The sequence below is a fragment of the Castor canadensis genome, chromosome 1, assembly GCF_047511655.1.
Source record: "Castor canadensis chromosome 1, mCasCan1.hap1v2, whole genome shotgun sequence".
NCBI lineage: Eukaryota > Metazoa > Chordata > Mammalia > Rodentia > Castoridae > Castor > Castor canadensis.
Window position 1 is genome coordinate 182348288 of NC_133386.1, and position 24133 is coordinate 182372420.

General features: G+C 39.8%; 1 protein-coding gene, 1 non-coding gene and 1 pseudogene across 10 annotated transcripts in view; all 3 read left to right on the forward strand.

Moving 5' to 3' along the window:
* The window catches only part of Atg13 (autophagy related 13), a 42681-nt gene that overhangs the window by 1083 nt on the left and 17465 nt on the right, over positions 1-24133 (forward strand). For 6 of the 9 annotated variants that reach the window (XM_074044723.1, XM_074044726.1, XM_074044724.1 and 3 more), the window contains 4 exons: positions 19436-19517; positions 20518-20598; positions 21070-21189; positions 23424-23470. In XM_074044723.1, the coding sequence (XP_073900824.1) occupies positions 19449-19517; positions 20518-20598; positions 21070-21189; positions 23424-23470 (317 nt within the window). In that variant the 5' untranslated portion in view covers positions 19436-19448. The remainder of the gene's footprint in view (positions 1-19435; positions 19518-20517; positions 20599-21069; positions 21190-23423; positions 23471-24133) is intronic. The other 3 variants (XM_074044729.1, XM_074044730.1, XM_074044731.1) reach the window with 1 other exon arrangement.
* On the forward strand, positions 3-19423 carry LOC141413490 (proteasome subunit alpha type-3 pseudogene; annotated as a pseudogene).
* On the forward strand, positions 14126-14265 carry LOC141416737 (small Cajal body-specific RNA 3). Its single transcript, XR_012441330.1, has one exon.

Sequence of the window (24133 nt, forward strand, 5' to 3'; positions counted from 1 at the left end):
TGGCTAAAGCATCTTCTTGGGCGAATCACTAACACATCTCGGTTTTCACTTTCCCAGTCATTTAGTTCCCAGTTAGTCAGGGTAATTCAGCATCTCACTTTCAGTGTTTTTTGAGACTAAGGTCTGGGGCTCGCTATGTTGGGCTAGGCTGGGCCTTCAAGAACTAGGCTCCAGCCATCCTTACTAAGTAGATAGGACTACAGGCACTCACTATCTCGCCTACCTTGGAATCATATGTACATATGTGTATGGGGACTGAACTCAGGATCTTGCACATGCTAGGCAAGGTCTTTACCACTGAGCTGGATCCACAGCCAACAATGCTTTTAATACTAATCCGTAGTAAAATATATGTAGCTAATTTGACACGCTGTTTTCAAAGTGTAAATATAGGCTGGCAATTCTCATAACTTAAATTCCATAAACTACTGTTTAAAATCTCTTGACCGTTGCTGTACTTAATATCTAGCATCACGTTGTTTTTTGGTTTTTGTTTTTTTTTTCCCTCATACTGGAGTTTGAACTCAGAGACTCATCCTTGTTAGGCAGTTGATCTACCACTTGCACCACTCTGACAGCCCTTTTTTTGTTTGGAAATTTTCGAGATAAGGTCTTGAGAACTATTTGCCCAGGCTAGCCTCTAACAGATCTCCTAATCTCTGCCTCCCAAGTAGCTAGGATTGCAGGCATGCGCCATTTTACCAGCTCTGAGGAATTTACTCTTGAATAAAACTTACCTAAATTTTGTATGTGGATGATTTGAAAGTAATTTCCAATATGTGTTGAGCTTAGTAAGATGAATTTCTAGGAGCCATCTTTTTTTTTTTTCTTCTTTTTTTGTGGTACTGGAGCTTGAACTCAGGGCCTTCCCCTGGAGCCACTCCATCAGCCCTATTTTTGTGAAGGGTTTTTCGAGATAGGGTCTCCAGGAACTATTTGCCTGGACTGGCTTCGAACTGTGATCCTCCTGATCTCTGCCTCCTGGGTAGCTGGGATTATAGGCGTGAGCCACAGGCCCCCTAGCACCATTTTTCATTCATTAACTATAGAGTAAATGTGGGTCAGTTTATTAGAGAAATCTGAAGGCCAGTGTAGGTTGCACAATTTGTCTTGTCCTAATGGTGCCCTCCATCTGCCCTTGATCACAAGAGAATGAATGAAGGTTCGAATCACCACTTAGTATTGAAGTTTTGGAAGATACTGCTTCCACTTTTGATCCATACACATGACAAAGAAATAGAGTTAACAATCATTGTACATTCTTTCTAATCTTAAGGCGTTTTCACCTCTCCCCCTTCCTTTTCTATTGCCCTGAGCTTTCAGTTCTTTGAAAATAACTTAAGATACTTACTGAGATTAGATACTCTGACTTACATGTAACCTTAAGGATGTTTTCCCTCCCTAATCCATTTCGCTTGGAATTTTCAAGTAACCAGGTGGTGGCCTTATTTATTCTTTGGATTGGTTTTAAATCTTTCTAGGTAATTTAGCATGACCTTTATTCCTTGTTCTCATTTACTTTGGTTTTATTTCTGGCTTCCTAACTTAAATACTTATTTAAATGTTATTAGTTATAAAGTTAGATAAAACTATGAATTTTATTCTGAATTCTCTTTTTGCTGTTTTATTTGTTTTGATGTCAAATATTTTATGTTTTGTTCTAGATAATCTTTACTTATTTCAATGTTTATCATTGGAAGCTTAATTTGCATATAGTTATGGTCAAGTGTTATTTCTAGTGTATAGGATTATAGGCAATATAGTCTTTTTAATTTTTTTGGTGATGCTTGCTAGGCAAGTTCTCTACCACTGATCCCAGCCTGGCTTGGAAATTTCGCTTTTTTGTGGCCAAGAACATAGCCAATTTATAGTGTCCTTTGGACTTGAGATCAGAATGTGAAAGGTAGAATCACAAGTAAGTGGCAGGGATTCTTACAGGCATTTTAGATGAACTATCTCATTCAATCCTCATCATAACCCTAAGCCTAAGAAGTAGGTATTGTTTATTGTTATTATTTTGTTTTGTTTTGGTGGTACTGGATTTGTTTGTTCTTTGGTTTTTTTTTTTTTAAACAAGTTTTTTATTAGTATATTTTAGTTACATGGTGGGGGGGGGTGTTTCATTATGACATTAACAAATGTACTTACAGTGTATATTAAGGTATCGGAGATTGTGAACCCAGGCCTGGAGCTTGCTAGGCAAGCTCTCCATCACTTAGCCAGGACCCCAGCCCTTTTTGCTTTAGTTGTTTTTCTAATGGAGCCTTCAGTTTTTTGCCCCAGCTGGCATAATTTACATCTCCTTTGTAGCTGGGATGACAGTCATGAGCCACTGGGCCCAGCTTATTTTCTTTTGGAGAAAGGGTCTCACTATGAAGTTCAGTCTGACCTGGACCCAATCCAGGTCAGCCTCCCCGAGATTACAGGCATGCACCACCACACCTGTTTATTGCTGTTTTATAAGTGGAATCTAAGCTACAGAAAGATTGAGTGACATGTACAAAGTCAGTGATAAAGCCTATATAGCACTACTTACCGATTAAACTTAGTTTTATTATTCAGATCCTCTGCATCTTTGTTTATATCTATTTGAGCTGTTGAAGAAATGTGTTGAGTTTTCAGCTGTATTTTAGGTTTTAACAGGCTCTTTTATTGCTGTGTTGTTTAGTGTGTAAAAATATATGGCTATATTTCCAGAGATTATTATTACACAGTGCCCCTTAAAATTACCTCTCTCCACTGAAGTTGTAATACAATATTGTCACTTTTTCACCGCATTTTTTTTTCCCTTTTGGGCAGCACTGACGTTTGAACTCAGGGCCTCATACTTACTAGGCAGGCGCTCTCCCACTTGAGCCACTCCTCCAACCCTTTTTTGTGTTGGGTATTTTTGAAATAGGTCTCGGGAACTATTTGCCTGGATTGGCTTCAAACTGAATAGGTAGAATTACAGGCATGAGCCATTGGTGCCCAGCTCAATGCATTTTCTTTTGAATTTTTTTTTTGTTTGTACTGGCATTTGAATTCATAGCCTTGAGCCTTAATAGGCAGGCACTCTCAGCCCAATTGTTTTCTTCGCCTTTCTCTTGTACTTCTTCTACTGGCACTTGCACTGGTGTTCAGCAACCTGGGAAGTCATAACATTTGCTATTAAAGAGCCTTTATGGAGCTAAATCTCCAGCCACCACCCCCCTTCTCAGAGGTGCAGAGGGTGGGGCTGAACATTCAAACCTTGTAGTCAATAGATCTTTCAAAGAACCAGCCAGATCCTGAGATCAAGTAGGGCTCCCCCCTAAATTGCCTTATTAACATAAACCCAGGTGTTACTGGCCTTATTGGGGTTTGAACTCAGTACTTGCTAGGAAGGCCACACTCCTAGAAAGGCTCTTTGAATCACTCAGAGTTTCATACAGGAGCTGTGACAGAAACTGGGGACAAAAGACCAAAGTTTTCTTTCTTCTTTCTTTTTTTTATTTTGGTGGTTGAACTGAAGGTCTCACACTTGCTAGACAGGCACTCTATTACCACTTGAACCAGTCCAAAGACTAAATATTTCTTACTCTACCATATCATCACACCCATTAAGGTGACCATCAACTGGTAGAGTCCCTGCCTAGCAAGTATGAGGACCTAGTTAAAATGTAACAGAGTTGATGAGGAACCCTATGTACTGTTGGTGTGAGTGTATTAGCACCTGGCACAGAAAATACTATAGTGGTTCCTTAAGAAATGAAACATAGTGAAATCGGAGTTTTGGACCCAGAAGCCCAAACTCCTGGGATTTCAAGAGCCAGGTTTGGCCACTCTCCCTTATACACCAAATAAAGAGGCATGGTGAAGGTGGAGAAAGGAGCTTTACTACGTGGCCTGGGGCAAGCTGTGGGAAGAGGCAGAGTAAGCACTCAGTTCCTCTTCAACCATTTTAGGGTGTAGAAGGGAGCTAGAGGTTTAAGTAAACAAAAGAACTGGGGGCTGGGGATGAAAGGTATGCTTTGTTAGGACTGGAGGTGTGGCTCAAGCAGTAGAGTCCTGCTTTGCAAGCTCAAAGCCCTGAGTTCAAACTCCAGTCCCACCAAAATAAAAAAGATAAAAGTGTGGTCTGGTTGGTCATTGTCTCAGTTCTTGTTCTGGAGAGGTTTCCGTATTGTTATCTGGATTCATTGTTGCCTGGCAGGTGGTCCGTCCTGAGGAGGCTTTACTGTTGAGGATAGTTTCTGTCCCTTGTTGTGAAGATGTTATAAATTCTGTCTTTCCTAAATCCAAAGTGATTGTAAAATGACTGCAGAGACAATGGTTTAGAGCAAAGACAACTATACAATGAAGGAGACAGACCATGCTTTTCTCCTGCTTTTAGTTAATTTGTGGGCCTGAGTATGGAGTCCATGCTTTTCAGCAAAAGCACTTTGAGCACCTCTTAACAATTTTGATTATACTAATCTAGCATTTCCTCTTCTGGGGATATCAAAGAATTAAAGACAGGATCTTGAAAAGTTAACTAACACCCATGTTCATAGCAGCATTTTTCACTATAGTAAAAACATGGCAGCCACTAAAGCGTCCATAGCAGCATTTTTCACTATAGTAAAAACATGGCAGCTACTAAAGCGTCCATCAGTGAGTGAGTGATTAAGCAAAACATAGTATATTCATATAATGCAGTATTCAGTCTTAAAAAGGAGGTGTCTGTGCCAGGTGCTGGTGACTCACGCCTGTACTTCTAGCTATTCAGGAGGCAGAGATCAGGAGGATTGTGGTTTGAAGCCATCCAGGGAAAATAGTTAACAGGCGAGACCCTATCTCGAAAATATCCATCACAGAAAGAGCTGGCAGAGTAGCTCAAGGTGAAGGCCCTGAGTTCAAGCCCCAGTACCACAAAAAAAAAAAAAAAAAAGGAGGTGTCTGTTATGTTATAATATGAATAAACCTCAAGGACATTATGCTGAGTGAAGTAAGCCAGTCACAAAAAGAGAAATACTATATGATTCTACTTCCAAATACTGTATGATTCTGAGATACTTAGAATACTCAGTCAGAGACATAAACTAGAATGGTGATTGCCAGGGGTTAGGATGGTTGTGGAATAGGGAGTTAGCACTTAATGGGTATGTGGTTTTAGTTTTACAAAATGAAAACATTTGGAAATGAATGATGGTGATGGTCGTACAGCATTATGGATATATTATAATACCATTGAACTGTTCACTTAAAAATTGATAATGTGGTAAATTGTACCCCATTTTTTTTTCTTTGTGTATGTGTGTGTGATCCTAGGGATCAAGCCCAGAGCCTCATGCATGCTAGGCAAGTGCTCTACCACTGAGCTACATCCCAGCGATGATGCATGATGATAAGTTTTTATTTATTTATTTACAGTGCTAGAGATAGAACTCAAGGCTTTGCACATGGTGAGTGCTCTGCCAAATGAGCTATGTAGCCCCAAACCCCTAGGATGGTAATTTTTTTTCATGTGTGTTTTACCACAGTTAAATTGGAGCAGTGATTTACACCTGTAATCCCAGCTCCTTGGGAGTTAGAGATCTGAAGAATCAAAGGTTGAAACCAACCTAGCTAAAAGTTAAGCAAGACTCATCTCAGTCAATAAACCTGTGTTGTGGTACAGCCCTTTGTCTAGGTAGGGAGGATGCTCTGAAGCCAGCCCCAGGCAAACAGAGAATCTACCTGAATGACACGTAAAGCAAAAAATAGCCTGGAAATGTGGTAGAGCAACTACCTAGCCAGCTTGAGGCCCTTAGTTCAAACCCCTAATACCACATACACACACACCCCAAAAAAAAAAATGGCAAAAAGCTTTAAAGCTTTTTTGTAATGACAATCTGTTTCTGAAAAAAATCCATTTAAACAATAGAACAGTGAGAACAGTGGCATATTAGCTGAGTTGTATGTAATGGATTAAAAGAATGGAGGAACAGAGGAACAATGAAAAAGAGGAAATTACTTGGAGAAATAGGGTGAAACCTATACACAGTATCTCATCTCCATCCCCTTTGTTCCCCCACCCTCTTTTTTTTTTTTTTTTTTTGGTACTGGAGTTTGAATCCAGGGCCTTACATTTGCTAGGCAGGTGCTCTACCACTTGAGCCACTCCAGCAGCCCTTTTTTGTGTTGGGTATTTTTAAGATAGGGTCTTGAGAATTTACTTGCCCTATCTGGCTCCAAACCACAATCCTCCTGATCTTTGCCTCCCAAGTTGCTAGGATTACAGATGTGAACCATGGGCAACCTGCCCTTTGTCTTCATTTTATGTCTTGATCTTAAAACACCACCTACTACTAAAATGTCAAATGGTACAGCTGGAGTGGAAAATAAGATTTGTAGCTCCTCAGAAAATTAAATGTTGTATTACCATATGTTCAAGAATTTCACTTCTAGTTACATACCCATGAGAATTCAAAACAGATGTTAACATAAAAACTTGTACACAGAGCCAGGCACTGGTGGCTCATGCCTGTAATCCCAGCTACTCAGTAAGATTGAGGTTTAAAGCCAGCCTGAGCAAATGGTTCAAAAGACTCTATCTTGAAAAAACTCATCACGAGAAAGGGCTGGTGGAATGGCTCAAGTTGTAGGCCCTGAGTTCAAGCCCCAGTACTGAGAAAAAAAAAAACTTGTGCACAGTGCTGGAGGTGTGGCCCAAGTGGTAGAGCACCTGCTTTGTAAGCACGATGCCCTGAGTTTGAAACCCAAGTACCACCAAAAAAAAAAAAAATTCTCTATACTCTTTGACCCTGCAGTTTAAGCCGGTACTGGCTGCTCACACCTATAATCCTAGCTACTTGGAAGGCTGAGATGGGGAGAATCGTGGCTCAAGGCCAGCCCAGGCAAATAGTTCATGAGACCTCATCTCTGAAATAACCATCACAAAATGGACTGGAGGTAATGGCTCAAGGGAAAGAGCACCTGCTTTATAAGTGCAAAGCCCTAAGTTCAAACCTCTGTCCCACCCCCACCCTCTCAAAAAAAAAAATCAACTGGTGTTCTGATACATACACTAGGAAGGTGGAGGCAGAGAAAGTGGGAAGATTGGAAATTCAAGACCCAGCTTTGGGTACATGGTGAGACCCTATCTCCAACAAAACCAAACTGAAATATCCAACCTCTACTTCTCCAGTTCAAAAGCTATGTCTAAGTACCCTTCTCCAAGGCACTACCCCTTCCCAATACTCACTCTCATTTTCCAAAGTTTCCTTTCTCTGTCTGCCTTATACTCAAAAAGTCCTGAGATTACAGACATGTACCCCCTTGTTGGACTAAATGCTCAGATATTTACAAGCCTGAGTCTTTCATTTCTTGTTTCACCTGTTTATAGTCTTTTCAGTGGTTCTGTACCAGTTGTTTAGGTTAATCATTTCCTTCCTGTGCATGTATATAGTGTAATTTTGTATCTATGTACTTTACTCTCATGCTTTTGGTATTTTTGACAGCATCATGCCTACCTCCCATCCTTGCCATGATAGGTGACAAACATTTTGTCACTTTTCCATGCTTCTTCTGGCTTCTGTGATTAAGAAGCGCTTGGCTCTGGGGCTTTATGAAGGGTACTGAATTTCTACCTGCCTGTAAAACTGAGGTTATTTTCTCCTATAACTCCACTCTTGCTCTCATGTGTTCATTGCAAGAACCCAACCCTTGTCCCTCAAAGACCTTGGCTCCGGATATCAATTTGTCCTTACATCTATTTAATTCTTTTCTGGACCCTGGGATTTCTCAGACTTTCTTGATTGAGTGTGTATCGAAACTTTTTTTTTATTATGCCTTTTTATGAATTTGTAGAAGGAGAGGAGACTGACAGCATTAGTTCAATACAACCTATTGGAAATTTCCCAAAGATTTTAAGCTCATGTTGGGATCTTGAAAGTTCTGCTAGAACAGTCATGTTTTGTTTTTGATGGTTCTGGGGTTTGAACTCAGGGCCTCACACTTGTTAAGTGTATCTCTACTTGAGCCACTCTGCCAGGCCTTTTTTTGTGTTGGGTATTTTCAAGATAGTGTATCATGAACTGTTTGCCCAGTCTGGCTTTACACTGAGATCCTCCAGATTTCTGTCTCCCGAGTAGCCAGGATTATAGGCGTTAGCCACCAGCACCCAGCACAGTCATGTGTTTGAAGTAGGTCCACAAGAAAATGGACCTAATTTTAGAAAACCTCCATCTGGGTGGAAATTAGTTAAGCTCTTCATTCTTTTGCAGACAATTTGATGACAATTTTCTGTTTGTTAAATTTATTTAAATTTCAGAGCTCCAGAAAACTGAGAATGTTACAGTGACTTTTCAAATACCTTTAGCCTAGATTCACCCATTACTTCTCCATTTTTTGTTACATACTGTATAATGATGTACTCATTACCCCTTCCTCTTTCCAAGCCCTTGAGAGATGTTACTTGTATCTTGTATCTCTTAAGAATAAATTTTTGACTAGAGTGTAATTGTATCAAATTTAGGAAATTTAACATTATTGCAGTACTGTTACTAGGGTATAGTCATATTCAACTGTTGCCAATTGCTTCAATACTGTTCTTTATAACAGCTTAAAAAAAAGCACCCCTTTTTAAAATTTATTTGTACTGGGGTTTGAAAGCAGGAGCTCATGCCTGCTAGACAGGCTTTCTACTGCTTGAGCCACTCCCACCAGTCCTATAGCACTATTTTATTTGGCATTACTGGGGTTTGAACTTAGAGCTTAGAATTTGCTAGGTAGGTGCTTTGCCATTTAGCCACACCTTTTGCCCTTATAGCAACTGTTTTTTGTTTTGTTTTGTTTTGTGTTTCCAGTATTAGGGCTTGAACGCAAGGCCTATACCTTGAGCCACTCCACCAGCTTTATTTTTGTGATAGGTTTTTACAAGATCGGGTCTGGCTTTAAACTGCAATCCTCCTGATCTCTCTGCCTCTTGACTAGCTAAGATTACAGGCATGAGCCATTGCTGTCTGAAAAAAGGAATTATGCTTAGCATTTGTCTGCAAAGTAGGGTTTTTGTTTTCTGGTAATAGATTTGAACTCAGACCCCACTTGCCAGGCAGATGTTCTACCACTTGAGCCATGCATCCAGCCCTTTTGTTTGATGGATCTAGGGCTTAAACTCAGGGCCTCATGCTTGCTAGGCACGCGCTGTACCACTTGAGTCACTCCACTAGCCTCTGTTTTTGTTTTAGTTCTTTTTTAGACAGTGTCTTGCACTTTTTGTCCAGGCCAGCTATTACTATGAACCTCCTACCTACAGGCAAGCAATCTTTCCCAGCTTATTTATTGAGATGGGGGTGGTGTCTCACTAACTTTTTACCTAGGCTGACCTTAAATCGTGGTCCTCCGCCAGGTACCTATGGCTCATACCTATAATTCTAGCTACCCAGGAGCCTGAGATTAAGAGGATTGTGGTTCCAGGCCTGCCTGAACACCAAAAAAAAAAAGGTGAAATCCCATCTTAATGGGAAAAAACTGGGTGTGGTGGCATGCAACTGTCGTGTCTGCTATGGTAGGGAGCATAAAATGGAAGATCACCATCCAGACCAGTCTGTGCAAATGCAAAACCCTATTTCCAAAATAACCAGAGTAAAAAGGGCTGGAGAGATGGCTCAAGTGGTAGAACACCTGCCTTGAAAACATGAAGTTTTCAAGTTCAAACTGTAAGTTCAAACTACAGTACTGTCAAAAAAATTCTTTTAATGCAGTATTAATTGTTTAACTTAACTGTTAACATTAATTTCATGTATAAATGTGCTTTGAAGAAAACTAAAATTAGCATCTAGTTAGAGTTGTTGTAAATCCATATTTTTAAATTATAATGCTATCCATTTTTTTTGAGGGTGAGGTGGAACTGGGGTTTGAACTTTTACACTTGTAAAGCATGTGCTCTACTGCTTGAGCCACATGTCCTGTCTGTTTTTGCTCTGGGTATTTTGGAGATGAGGTCTCACGAACTATTTGTGCAGGCTGGTCTTGAACCTCAATCCTCTGGCTGTCAGCCTCCCAAGTAGCTTGGATTAAGCATGAGCCACCAGTGCCTGGCATATCCATTTACTGTTATTACATTACAACTTTCACCTCCCTATTGATCTTGTTTCTAGTTTTGCCCTGCTGATAGTCAGTCTCTACATAGCAACTGGAGCAATCCTTTTTTTTTTTTTTTTTTTTTTATTATTATTATTCATATGTGCATACAAGGCTTGGGTCATTTCTCCGTCCTGCCCCCACCCCCTCCCTTACCACCCACTCCGCCCCCAACCCCCTCAATACCCAGCAGAAACTATTTTGCCCTTATTTCTAATTTTGTTGTAGAGAGAGTATAAGCAATAATAGGAAGGAACAAGGGTTTTTGCTGGTTGAGATAAGGATAGCTATACAGGGAGTTGACTCACATTAATTTCCTGTGCATGTGTGTTACCTTCTAGGTTAATTCTTTTTGATCTAACCTTTTCTGTAGTTCCTGGTCCCCTTTCCTATTGGCCTCAGTTGCTTTTAAGGTATCTGCTTTAGTTTCTCTGCATTAAGGCCAACAAATGCAAGCTAGTTTTTTAGGTGTCTTACCTATCCTCACCCCTCCCTTGTGTGTTCTCGCTTTTATCATGTGCTCAAAGTCCAATCCCCTTGTTGTGTTTGCCCTTGATCTAATGTCCACATATGAGGGAGAACATACGATTTTTGGTCTTTTGGGCCAGGCTAACCTCACTCAGAATGAGAAGCAATCCCTTTTTATCTGCCTTTTTTTTGGTGGCATGGGGGGGCAAAGGAGGGGTGGTTGAAACCCCAGGACTGCAGGAATAAAAAAAAGTGGTGCTTATGGAATCTTTTATCTGGCATTTGGATATTGGTGATTATGTACTGTTAATTTTTTCCAGATAATTGTTTAAAAGCATTAGTATGCTACAAGTCTATGCATGTTCTCTAACATAAATTTGGGGACTCCAAAGTGTTATTTGTTATGAATTTCTATTTGCAAAAGTAATGTGCAGATAATGTTGCTAAATTGAAACTTCAGTCTTAGTTGTACTTAAGATTCAATAGTTTTTGTTACTTATCTCCCTTACATCATCATCATCATCTCATTATCATTGGCACTGGGGGTTGAACTTGGGGCTTCATGCTTGCTAGGCAGGCACTCAACACCTGCCCTTTTTTTGTGATGTTTTTTTTTTTTTTTTTCAAGATAAGGGTCTCACAAACTATTTGCCCAGAACTGAAGTCCTCCTGATCTCTGCCTTCTGAGTAGCCAGGAATATAGGTGTGAGCCACCGGTGTCTGGCTTTTCCCTTACATCTTGAAGAACAGTCTTTTTTTTTTTTTTTTTTCTTCAGTACTGGGGTTTGAACTCAGGGCCTACACCTTGAGTCACTCCACTAGTGTGACAGGTTTTGTTTTTTGAGATAATGAGTCCTTTTTTGTGATGGTTTTTGTTGTTGTTGTTGTTTTGTTTTGTTTTGAGATAGGGTCTCAGGAACTTTTTGCCCTGGCTGGCTTCAAACTGAGATCTTCCTGATCTCTGCCTCCTGGGTAGCTAGGATTACAGTCTCAGTGCCTGGCTTAAAGAACAATCTTAATTAAATGAGGTTACTTCTCAGACAAGGAAAGTCACAAGTAGCAACTCAAAGGAGGGTGTGCGCAGAAGGCATCTTAGGTCTGCAGAAGCCGAGAGCCCATGTGAATTTAGCAAGATGAGCTCCATCAGCACCAGGTATGATCTGTCAGCCACAACCTTCTCTTCTGATGGAAGAGTTTTTCAAGTTGAATATGCTATAAAAGCTGTGGAAAATAGTAGTACAGCTGTTGGGATCAGATGTAAAGATGGTATTGTCTTTGGGGTAGAAAAATTAGTCCTTTCCAAACTTTATGAAGAAGGTTCTAACAAGTGACTTAATGTTGATCGGCACATTGGAATGTAGCAGGTGTGTTGGCAGATGCTCGTTCTTTAGCAGACATAGCTAGCAAGAGAAGAAGCTTCCAAATTTAGATCTAATTTTGGCTATAACATTCAACTAAAACATCTTGCAGGCAGAGTGGCCATGCACATACATGCTTAAATGCTCTACAGTGCTCTTAGATCTTTTGGCTGCAGTTTCATGTTAGGCTCTTGCAGTACGAATGATGGTGCACAACTCTACATGATTGATCCATCAGGTGTTTCATATGGCTATTGGGGTTGTGCCATTTACAAAGCCAGGCAAGCTGCAAAGACAGAAATAGAAAAAATTCAGATGAAAGAAATGGCTGTCAAGTATTGTTAAGGAAGTTGCAGAAATCATTTGCATAGTATGTGATGAAGTTAAGGATAAAGCTTTTGAACTGGAGCTTAGCTGGGTTGGTGAATTAACTAAAGAAGACATGAAATTGTTCCAAAAGATATAAGGGAAGAAGCAGAGAAATATGCTAAGGAATCTTTGAAGGAAGATAAATCCGATGGTGATAACATGTAACATTTCAACATCTGTTCTAATTTCTGTCACAGTCCCATGCAAGTGTTTACCTCTATGGATTATGCAGTCCACTGACCCATTTTCATTAAATTTTTTTCTTGTAAAAAAAAAAAACAATGGAAAATGGGTGTGCATGAAAATAGAAAGGATAGCTATTGTGAGAATATTATAATGTGTTTATTGTATTTTTATTCATCTATTTTTGAGACAGGGTTTCCCACAGTGGCCTCAAACTCCCAATCCTCTTGCCTCAGTCCCATGAATGCTAGAATTACAGGTGAACACTACCATGCCTGGCATTATGTATATTTTTGACCTACTTAATCCATTTTAGAAAAGGTGACATTTGATAAATTTAATCAAATATATGTGAATAATAACCATATAAATTTTTGTATGCATATGAAATTATACGTGGTAATTGGGTTATGTTCCTGCACCAAAAAAAAAAAAAATCATATAAAGAAGATAGTAAGTGGCCAGGTACTGGTAGCTCACATCTGTAATCCTAGCTACTCGGAAGACAGAGATCAGAAGGATCATGGTTCAAGGCCAGTCCAGGCAAATAGTTAGAAAGCTCTCCCCCCATCTTGAAAATACCAAACATAAAAAAGGGCTGGTGGAGTGGCTCAAGTGGTACAGTGCCTGCCTAGTAAGTATGAGGCCATGGGTTCAAACCCCAGTATCACCAAAAAAACCAAAAAAAGGTAGTAAGTAGCTCAGATGAATTTACATATTCAGATATTATCAGAAAAGACCAAGAAGTCTGAAAAGCTTCTGAAAAGTTGCCGTGTAAAATGAGAGACTAGATGACTTTAAAGTACTTCTTGCCTAGACCTGATGCAACTGATGTATATGTATTCTTAAGTGCATGATCAGGTAGTCTCCATCCTTAATGTATGTAGATAGTCATACATTAAAATGTGTTTTTACACAGTGAGATATGTGGGCAGTAAATATCTAAAGAAATGAAACATTAAATTGTCAGGTATTCTTTTTAGATTTTTCAAGACAGGGTCTGACTACACAGCTCAGGCTGGTCTGAGACATGATCTTCCTAGCTTGTCTAGTCTCTTTTTCTTTTTTTTTTGGGCTATGTAGGGACTCTACCACTTGAGCCACTCCTCCAGCACTTTCTTGTGTTGGGTTATTTTTGAGATAGGGTCTCAGGAGCTTTTTGCCCAGACTGGCCTTGAACCATGATGCTCCTGATCTCTGCCTCCAGAGTAGCTAGGATTGTAGGTATGAGCTACCAGCACCTAGCATTTTCTAGACCTTTGGTAGCAGAATTCCAGTCCACTTGCCCCTGTGGTAATGTTGACAGAATTAATGATCTGGGCTACCAGCCACTTGAAGTCCAGCATTCAGGAGAGGAGAGTTGGTGAAAAGGAATCAGGATTATTCAAGAGCCAGTAGTCTTGAGAAGATAGGATGGGCTACTGCCTCAAAGCTCCATCTTAGGGGTTTCCCAGGCACAAAGGATTTATAGGGCAGGTAAGGAGGAGCAGGGCAGGAAGGCTACCTGCTGAGCAGAGGCTTGGTCATCTGGACATACGTCCTCTTTTCTTCTCTAGAACATCAGTTAGTTTTGAGTTTACATACTTTGTTTTAGTTGATGCATAGAGCCAAAAAAGACTGAGGAGAGATGCAAAGATCATCAGATATTTTTGGTTCTGTAAATTATCTAAAGAAAGATTTAGGGTGGAAGCTGCAGGAACCAACCATGTGGACAAATGAGAAAATACCTTTTGTCTACAGAAAGCAGCAATCCTACATAAACATGGAGGTCTCTGTCTGACTTAGGATAGCTGCTAAGTCAGATCGTTCCCCTCCATACACTTAAAAAAAAAAAAATTTAGGGCTGGGCCTGGTGGCATAAGCCTGAGAGGTGAAGGCAGGAAGATCCAAAGTTGAAGGCAAGCTTGGGCTACATAGAAGAATGGGGGAGAGGGGAGTTAACATCATAACCACTTAGGTGGGGCTTCTCTTTAGCAAAAACTTTAGGCAGTCTCAGGGAGGAGGGAGAGGGAAGTGAGAGACAACTCTCCTGTTACAGTTGTGGATAAGTGAAGTTTATCTGCTAACTATCTGATACTATTTTAGTTTCCCAAAATGGGTTCCTTTTAGGAAAGGCCTAATGTTCAACATTTGACATTTCTTTCCATCTGTTTGGCAGTTTTATATCTCAATTTTTTTAATAAACTGGAATTATGGTATATATGCTGTTTCTATCTCTGTCTCTCTTTTTGGCAGTATTGGGGTTGGAACTCATGACTTTTGGGCTTGCTAGGCAGGTGTTCTACTGCTTGAGCCACATCTCTAGCCTTTTATATATATATATATATAAATTATATATAAAGGCTATATCTCTAGCCTTTTATATATATATATATATATATATAAATTATTATTAGGGACAGACTCTCACTTTGTAGCCCAAGTTGGTCTTGAACTTGTGTTCTCCTGCCTCCACCTCCCCAGTGGATTACAGGGGTCAACCACCACTCTTGTCCCCTAAATCATGACTGAATCAATAAAATGAGTTTCTTGAGCATGTATGTCCAAATACTGGACCTTGGTATCACTGTTTGCCAGTTTTAGTGACTAAGCTATTCCCTGAATGTGCTGCAGGCCTCTGATTAACTTTTAAAATTTCTTCACCAGTTTTCTCTGTTGACACTGCATGGGGATAGTTAAAGGTCAAACTGAAAAGTTTGCCAAAAATTGTGGAGCATAGGAGCAATGTGACGACAGTACTGTACCATGATTAGTCTTTCAGTGACTTGCCTGAGGTTTGTAGCCTATGCTTGAAGAAGGTAAAGTAGCCAACCAAGTGACTGTCCTCCAGAAAAGCAGTAAGACCTGCCTTGGAAATGAAGCTGCAGGAAATAGAAGATTTGCATAGCATGATTTAATAACTCACACAGTGATAGTGAAGAACAGAACAAAAGGAGAGTTCAAGTGTTGATCTTAAAGTTTGAACACTCAAAAAAGGACCTTTACAAAGAGTAAATTTAGAAAGTAAACCTAATATACTTTTACATGGTAAAAGTTTGAATTAACAGCTTGGATAAGTAGGTCTGGGGGTAGAGAGCTGGAGGTGTGGCTCAAGCCATAGAGTGCCTGCCTGCATGCTTGAAGCCCTGAGTTCAAGCCCCAGTACCACTCTGCAGGGGCCTGTGAAAGAGCTTGTAGGAACCCTGATTTATGACCAGTAAGTCAGAAGCACAGGCAGAACAACCTGGAACTTGAAATGAGCATCTGAAGTGGGGGGAATGTTCAGTTTTGGGGACTGAGCCCTGAGTCTCTGGGTTCTTAGACTTTTTCCAGGTAGACAGTATTATAACAGAAGTGACTTAGAGGATGATTAGCTCATGATCCTCCTTCCTCAACCGCCCGAGTGCTGGGATTATAGACATCCACCATGCTACCCAGATGATTTTTTTTTTTTATTGGCAGCACTGGGGTTTGAACCAAGGGCCTCATGCTTGCTAGGCAGGCACTTTTACCACTTGAACCACTCCACCAGCAAAAGTATTTTAAATATAAAACTGAACAAAGACCATCGGCATGAAAACAAGCAAAGGCTATTCAGAGCAAGACAATCAGCTATGGTCACTTGCATTTGTTGGCAGAGACTCAGAGATCAACAGAAGAAATAGAAAGTCTTTATCTTGGCAGAGAGGAAGATGTTTCCTGAATGGAGATGTTGGCCTGGGGAGGCTAACTAGAAGCAGATATTCATATGTATCTGGATAAGGGTGCATACTTGGTTTAAGCTGGTTATTTCTTAGTTGGAACAAAAATTAGAGTATTAAGCAAGTCCTGACTGTTTGGGCCAGTTGTTATTGCGGATCTGGTTTGGCTCCTTGGACTGGTTGCTAGAGAAAGCCTGGCTTTCTGTGGGAGATAGAGTTGGCTTCCTGGTCTAGTTGTGGGAGGTACTAGCTTGATGGATGGGTTGCTTTAGATTGCGGACCTATTTCTTATATTCATGGCCCAGCCCTTGTCTGTCAGCAGTATTGAGTTTCTCATTAAAATCAATCAAATAGCCAGGTATGGTGGCATATATCTAAAATGCTTATAATCCCAGATACTTGAAGTCAGAGGTAAGAAGATTGCTAGTTTGAGGCCAGCCCTAGAAAAGGTAGAATGATTCTGTCTCAAAAGCAAAAGAAAACCAAAAGGGCTGGGGCATAGCTCAAGTGGTAGAGTGCTTGTGTAGTATGTGTGAGGTCCTTAGTACTGGGTTCAATCCTTAGTACTGCAAAAAAAAAAAATAGCTGGGTGTGTGGGACACACCTGTAATCCCAGCACTCACAAAGCTGAGGCATGAGAATCAGAGTTGAGACCATCCTGGGCTACATAGTGAGACCCTATCTGTAAAATAACAGTAACAATTGCCAGGTGCAGGTGGCATAGGTCTATAATCCTGAATACTCAAGAAGCAGACATTAGGGGGGTCATGGTTTGAGGCCAGCCTGGACAAATAGCTCGTGAGACCCTATCTTGAAAATACCCAATACAAAAAAGGGCTGGTGAGTGGCTCAAATAGTAGAGCACTTGAGTTCAAACCCTGCACTGCCAAAAAATAGCAGTAACAACAGACAAAACCATTAGATTCCTTAAGAATGACAAACCACATTTGGGAGAAGATAGATATATCCACAAAATGTTTGTATCCAGAAATTATATATTATTTTTATATATATATTGAATCAAGGTCTCTCTGTGTAGCCCGAGCTGACCTCCCACTTATGATCCTCCCGCCTCAGCCTCTGAAATGCTGGAATAAAGTTGTACACCACTACACAATGCTCTAGAATATATTTTTGAAACAGCAATAAGAGCATATGAAGGGTACTAGTAGAAGAAGTGCAATCAGCAGGGAAATGCAGATTACACATCTCCACTAGAATGGCTGGAATTAACACTACTAAGTGATGGTGTAGATTTGGAGTAAATGGAAATGTCAATCATTTCTGGTGGTACAGATACAGTAAAAGTGCTTGGCAGCGTCTATTAAAACAGAACATACATGGATTAGGAGTACAGCTTGGAAGGAGAGCACTTGCTTATTAGCATGTGTGAGTCCTAGGTTATATCACCAACAAATCTGTCTCACTCTCTCTCTCCCTCTCTAGTTATTTCTGTCTCATGAAAATCCCCCCACCATACACAAACACATACAACAAGACACAAAACAAATAAGAAACTTATTTTGTAGCAACAAAAAAGAATAAAATTCTGCATTATGCCACAATATAGGTGAATCTTTAATTTATAGTAATAAGAATCAGAGTAATGTTTATTTTTTACTGATTCTGTTGACTGATGGATGCATAATGGAGCCTTTTGGAATACCAGAAATGTTCTATAACTTAACTTATCATTCCCTGTTTCAACCCTCTTCTTTTGTTTATTTCTTTTTCTTTAAACCAGTTTCCCCTCTAGTTTCCTGATTATCTGTTGTTAAATGAAACCTTATTAAACTTGTTTCTCAATTATCCAAATTTTAAACCCTGGCAATCCTGTATCACCTTTAAAGACTGCGGGCTTTAAATCTTATCAGCTTTTCCCTTTAAAGTATTTTCCTTCCTCTTAAAATATCTCCTATCCATACTGTTTACAAATCATGTCTGTGCTAGGAGTTTTAGCCTTGACCACAAACTTGAATTACTGCCAAGGACCTAACTGGTTTCCTCTGCCTGTCATACTGGAAAACTGTCCTTCAATATGCTAGCAAAGCCATTCTTCCTCAGCACCATTGCAACAAAATGAACACTCTCCTCAGAAGACTTGAGTAGACTCCATCTCTGGTATATTAGGGGCAGATCAGTCTCTAGCTTTGCATTCAAGACTTTGCTCTGGCTCCAACCAGCCACACTACTCTGTTCACAGTCATTTGGAAAACTGGCATATTTAGTATTTCCAAACCCATTTGACTCTCTATTACTTACACCTTGTTCATGTTCTTCTTTTCCTAAATGCTTTATTCCTCATAATTAGCCCATCTCATACCATTTCACCCCCGGGAAATGGCTAATATGCTTCATATTAGCCATTTATATTCATTTATATTCATTTATATTCATTTTCTGTGAACCCCCCTGGAAATTTTGTAAGCATTCCTGTGTGTACATTTTTCTGGAGAGACAACTTTTCTAGTTACCAGATTCTTAGAAGTAGCCTTTTGAAATAATGTAAATTAACTCAGTTAATTTATCATATTATAACTTATTCTTATTGAGAAGAATATAATTCCTATGAGGACTTAATGAATCCAAACCTGTGTCATGCCTGTGTACATACCCAGTTAAACACTGGAAATATTTGTTTTGGTGGAAAAAAAATTCTAAGCTGGGCACCCACGGCTCACACCTTGTAATCTTAGCTACTTAGGCTGAGATCAGGAGGATCCAGGTTTGAGATCAGTTCAGACAGATAGTTTGGGAGACCCCTATCTTCAAAATAACCAGAGCAAAATGGACTGGAGTGTGGCTCAAGGGGTAGAGCACCTGCTTTGTAAGTGCAAAACCCTGAGTTCAAACCCCTGTCTCACAAACAACAACAAACACCTTAGTTCTAGGGCTGGCGAAGTGGCTTGATAGTAAAGTGTCTGCCTGGCAAATATGAGGCCCTGAGTTCAAACCCCAGTGCTTACTGCAAAAAAACCAAAACAACCAGCCCTTAATTCTAAATATACTGGGTATTAAAACATTTTTAATAGATAAATTATATTTAATGCTCAAAGTTTCAGAATCAGGTAAAATAACCCCATCTATTGCTTAGGTTCCTAGATATAGCTGTTTGTGTAGAATTTATTTTTCCTCAAGAGATAGTATCTTAGTATTTTCCACTTTGGCATCTTTAGCTAAAGGAAGTTTTCCCGCCCACCTCCCCATGACTGGGGTACAGCTAGTAGGCTACCATCTCTGTATGCTTTGATGCAACAATCCCTTTTCAAGGGCTTAGTTGTCTTTTTCATCACTTCTTTTTTTCTCTTTTAGATTCCTATAGGCAATGGAAACTGATCTTAATTCCCAGGACAGAAAGGACCTGGACAAGTTTATTAAATTTTTTGCCCTCAAGGTAATATGTCCATTCTCTTGACTGAACACTATTAGAAATAGCTTCTATGCTGCTTCTCCCTTTACAGGGTCCTCTTTGCAAATGTAGCATAGCAGCTTGCAGCTTGCCCATTTTAAGGAATACTTCTGTCTGCTGTAAACCAAACTGTGAAGTATGGGGGCGGTATTGGGGGTGTAACCAAAATTACCTTCCAATTTTCTACAGCTTCTTGTTCAAAAATTTTTTTTGCAGGGCTGTTGGTAGAAATGTCAAACTGTTATGCCAGGTTATTGGCACCGTATGTTCTCTTGGGACGGGAATAAAGACTGACCTGGAATGGGCAGCATTCTGGGCATCTTCCCCCAAAATGGCCAACTTTCATTTATTGTTCCTTCCTGGTAAATGAATTAAAACTCAATTCTGAATGCTATTTCCTAAAAATCTAAAAATTCTTTCTACCCGTAAACTCCTTCCTCTCAACAGTTACCTTGCCAGAAGAATCTATGCTGTGTCCATTCTAGTTGTAAAATTATGTGGACGACTTTAGCCATATGGGCCAAGCTACATGGATAATTGTGGAATTCTTGTTTTAGATCTATTATGATGACATAAGTTTGGGCAGTGACTATTTAAACCCACAGTTGGACTTACTTCTTTGTGAATATCATAGCTACCATGTGTTGTTTTCTTTCTGCCATGTGAGAACATTATAGATTCTAAGCCTCAAACTATACTTCCTCTCATCGATTAACACTACTTTTAGGAATGTTTTTGATATTTTCTATGTGTGTGTTTTTTTCAGTCTGCTCTTGTTAAAATTCTACCCTTTCCTGAAGTAGAGTTATGGTTAATTGGCATTCTTTTATCCTGAATTAGTAGGATTTTAGCACTGGTAAAGAGCCAGATAGATTTCTTTTTGGCAGTACTAGGCTCTAACCCATAGTCACATGTGTGCTAGGCAAGTACTTCTATCACTGAGCCACATCTCCCACCTTAAGACTTTTCATCTTTTTATTTTCAGACTGTCCAAGTGATTGTCCAGGCTCGACTTGGTGAAAAGATTTGTACTCGTTCATCTTCTTCTCCAACGGGTTCAGATTGGGTAAAATTCCTGTTCTTTGCTAGTGGGTATATACACTGGTATTTGTTGCAAGGAGTGAATGTAAAGTTCAAAACTGCAGTAGTAAGGCATTCTATTTATAATATTACTAAATCATAACATTAAAATATATAATTTCATTTGATCTGTTCACTTGGAAAATACATTCCTTATTGAAATAAATTCTGAATTTATGACTTTTTTGCTGTGACAGATACAAAGTTTAGTCCTTAGAAGACAAGCATTCTATCTTATTAACTAGTTGTAATAGGTAGCTAGCCTTTTCAACCTGAGACTCGAGGCTTTGGCCCCATTGTGTGGGGGCTTTCCATAAGCTATTTCTTACAGGGCAGGGAGAAGTGAATGAGTGTTTTCCTTAAGCAGTCAAAGCAATATCTGTATTACCCAGCATATTGCCTTTTGTTCCCATAATGTTCCTTGAGAGTGTTTGACACAAAGTCTCTTTCTTTCTAGTTTAATTTAGCAATCAAAGACATCCCAGAGGTTACCCATGAAGCAAAGAAGGCACTGGCTGGGCAGCTTCCTGCTGTGGGGCGCTCTATGTGTGTGGAGATCTCACTCAAGACTTCTGAGGTGAGGTTATGACTGGAATGGTGTCCTCATGTGCACTCAAGACTCTTCACCCTCTCGTTCCAACTCATTCCTCAGCTTTACCCCTGGCCCTTCTGCCTCTGAACTTCTCATTATCCTCTGAAGGGTCAAAGATTTGCTTGTTTTGTTACGCTGGAGAGTGAACTCAGGGCTTCATGAGTGCTAGGCAAGCTCTGCAGCACTGAGCTATGCCCTCAGCACCAGTCATGGTTACGGTTTTTGTGCTTACTGTTCCAGCAATGTGGAATGGGCTCTTTGCCCTTTTCTTCATACTTCTATTCATTCTTCAACTCATGTGTTCTAGAAAATATCCCCAAAATTTTGGGGGAGGAGTAACTGCCCTTTAGACTTCTGAGGTACTTCGTTTATATTCGTTTCCAGAGTATAACTTGTATCACAAATTTTATAAAGTTTCTTTTCAGCTGGAGGCGTGGTTCTAGTGGCAGGGAGCCTACCTAACAAGCGTTAGACTCTTAAGTTCAAACCCAAACCTCAAAAAAGAAAAAGAAAAAGTTTGTTCACCTGAATCCACATTAAGATATTAAGCCAAACATTGTAATTTGTATATTTATTAATCTGTGTCACAGATAGATAGTGATATTGTATGGAATAATAAAAGGCAAATAGAATTTGGAGCTGCACAGAGTCAAGTTCACAACACTGCTGAGTCACTTTAGCCAAATTACTTAACCTTACCCTCACTAGCACTACCAAACTAACACCACACTTCAGTATTGCAGTGCTATAAGATGTTTTCATTTAATCCTTATTTGGATTGCTGTTTTGTTTTGTTTTGTTTACTTTTATTTGTATTGATGTCATGCTGAATTTATTCCCATGCCAAAAGTTTTTGTTACTTCTGGTGTATCTTTTTTTTCTTCAGTGCAACTTTCTCTTCTGGTTTAGGAACAATTTGTTCCTTTTTCAATAAGGATCATCCCAATGTGGCAGAGGGAGCTCATGAATGGATTGATCCAACCATTAGCTCTGGTGGTGCTTGGTTTTTGAACTCAGAGGTTCATGCTTGCTAGGCGGGATCTTAAGCTATACCTCCAGCCCTGACCATTGGCTCTGTAAGTGCAGCAGTGCATCTTGAGTGCTTTGCTCACCTGGATGTGTTCAGTGACACAGAATTGACATTTAAATCTGTATTGCATTACTCTGCATTTTAAGCATGTGCAGCAGAAGTTCAGCACTTGTTTTGGTTCACCAGTCCTATGTCCAGCATAGGTCTGGTGACACCAGTCCTATGTCCAGCATTGGTCTGGGCACACCTGCCAGCTCCACCAGTATACTTCCAGAATGGTACACATAGCTTCTCTAAGGTGACATTTCTCAGGTACTTGATGGCCTGGGCAGTTTCATAGGTGTTCCTAAAATGAACACAAAGACTTGAAGCTCTTTTCTGTGCATGCTGTAACCTCTTTCCTTTTTTTTTTTTTTTTTTTTTTTTTTTTTGGTGGTACTGAGGTTTGTATTCAGGGCATCATGCTTGTTAGGCAGGTGCTGTACCACTTGAGCCACTCTGCCAGCCCTGCAGCCCTGTTTTGTGTTAGGTTTTTTCTGAGGTAAGGTCTCGACAACTATTTGCCCAGGCTTGCTTTGACCACAATCCTCCTACTCTCTGCCTCCCAAGTAGCTAGGATTGTAGGCGTGAGCCACCAGTGCCCAGCCACTTTCCTTCTTGAGGTTAATTTAAAGTAAAGCCCTGGGTTTAATCCCTCACACCACAAAAAAAACAAAAGGGATTCAGAATTTTTATTTATTTATTTTTGGTGTGACTGGGATTTGAACTCAGGACTTTCAATTTACAAAGCATTCTAATGCTTAAGCCACACCTCCAGTCCATTTTGTCATGGTTATTTTGGAGGTGAGATCTCAAAAAGTATGTGGGTGGGCTGGTCTCAAACCTCAGTCCTCTCAGTTTCAGCCTCCCAAGTAGCTAGGATTACAGGCCTGAGCCACAGATGCCTAGCCAGGATTTTTAATTATAAGGAAAATTTCATCATGTATTCATTAAGAAAATAAATGATAAAAGTAACATGAAGTATGATCCAACTTTTTGGAAAAGTAACTGGTTAAGTAAGTTATTTTCATTTTTCTTTTTGCTTATCTGTACCTTCCAGTATTTTTTATTATGATTGTGTAATGCTTTATAATAAAAAACTAAGGTAATTTTTAAAAACTGCAATTTTTTTCACTTGTTCCACCTACAGGGAGATTCCATGGAGCTGGAAATTTGGTGTCTTGAAATGAATGAAAAGTAAGTGCTCTGTCTCAGACTCCTTGGTGTGGTGGTTGCAGATAAAGCAAGTGGCATTATATGAAAGCAGGACTTTGTTTTCACGGAGCACATTCTGACCACCTAGCAGACCCAATAGCTCTTTGCTACAGTTTGCTTCATGCTTGGCTTCTAGCCTAGGCACAGAGATGACCTTCAGAGGGAGCATTAGTCCAGAGACTCACAGCCGAGGGAGAGGAGCAGAAAACTGAAAAGGATTTGTTGTTTGCCCAGAGTACATCTCGTTCTCTGATTAAATCTCTTGTGAGCTCACATAACATGACTACTCTATTTTGGCTGTGTGGCAGCCATCCAGTAAGATTTCCCCTCGCTGCTCCTTTGTTTGCACAATGTTGGTTGTGAATCAGAATGCATGTTATCTCCATCTTCCATTTTCTTCTTTCAAGGCTGATTTAGCTTACCTCCTGTCTGAAGCTTCAGTTTTTAACAAGAGTATGTAGGAAAAACCAACCTATCAAAAGAAAAATCTTAAGTGATGAGTGTGTGGTGTGGAACTTATTTTTTTTCTTAAATAGAAAGCAATTGTCAAGATAGGGTTCAAAATTTTAGTACCATACAGACTTTTCTCCAGATTTCCTGTATAGAATTAGATAGCTCATAAGATAGTATCTTAAATATGTCAGG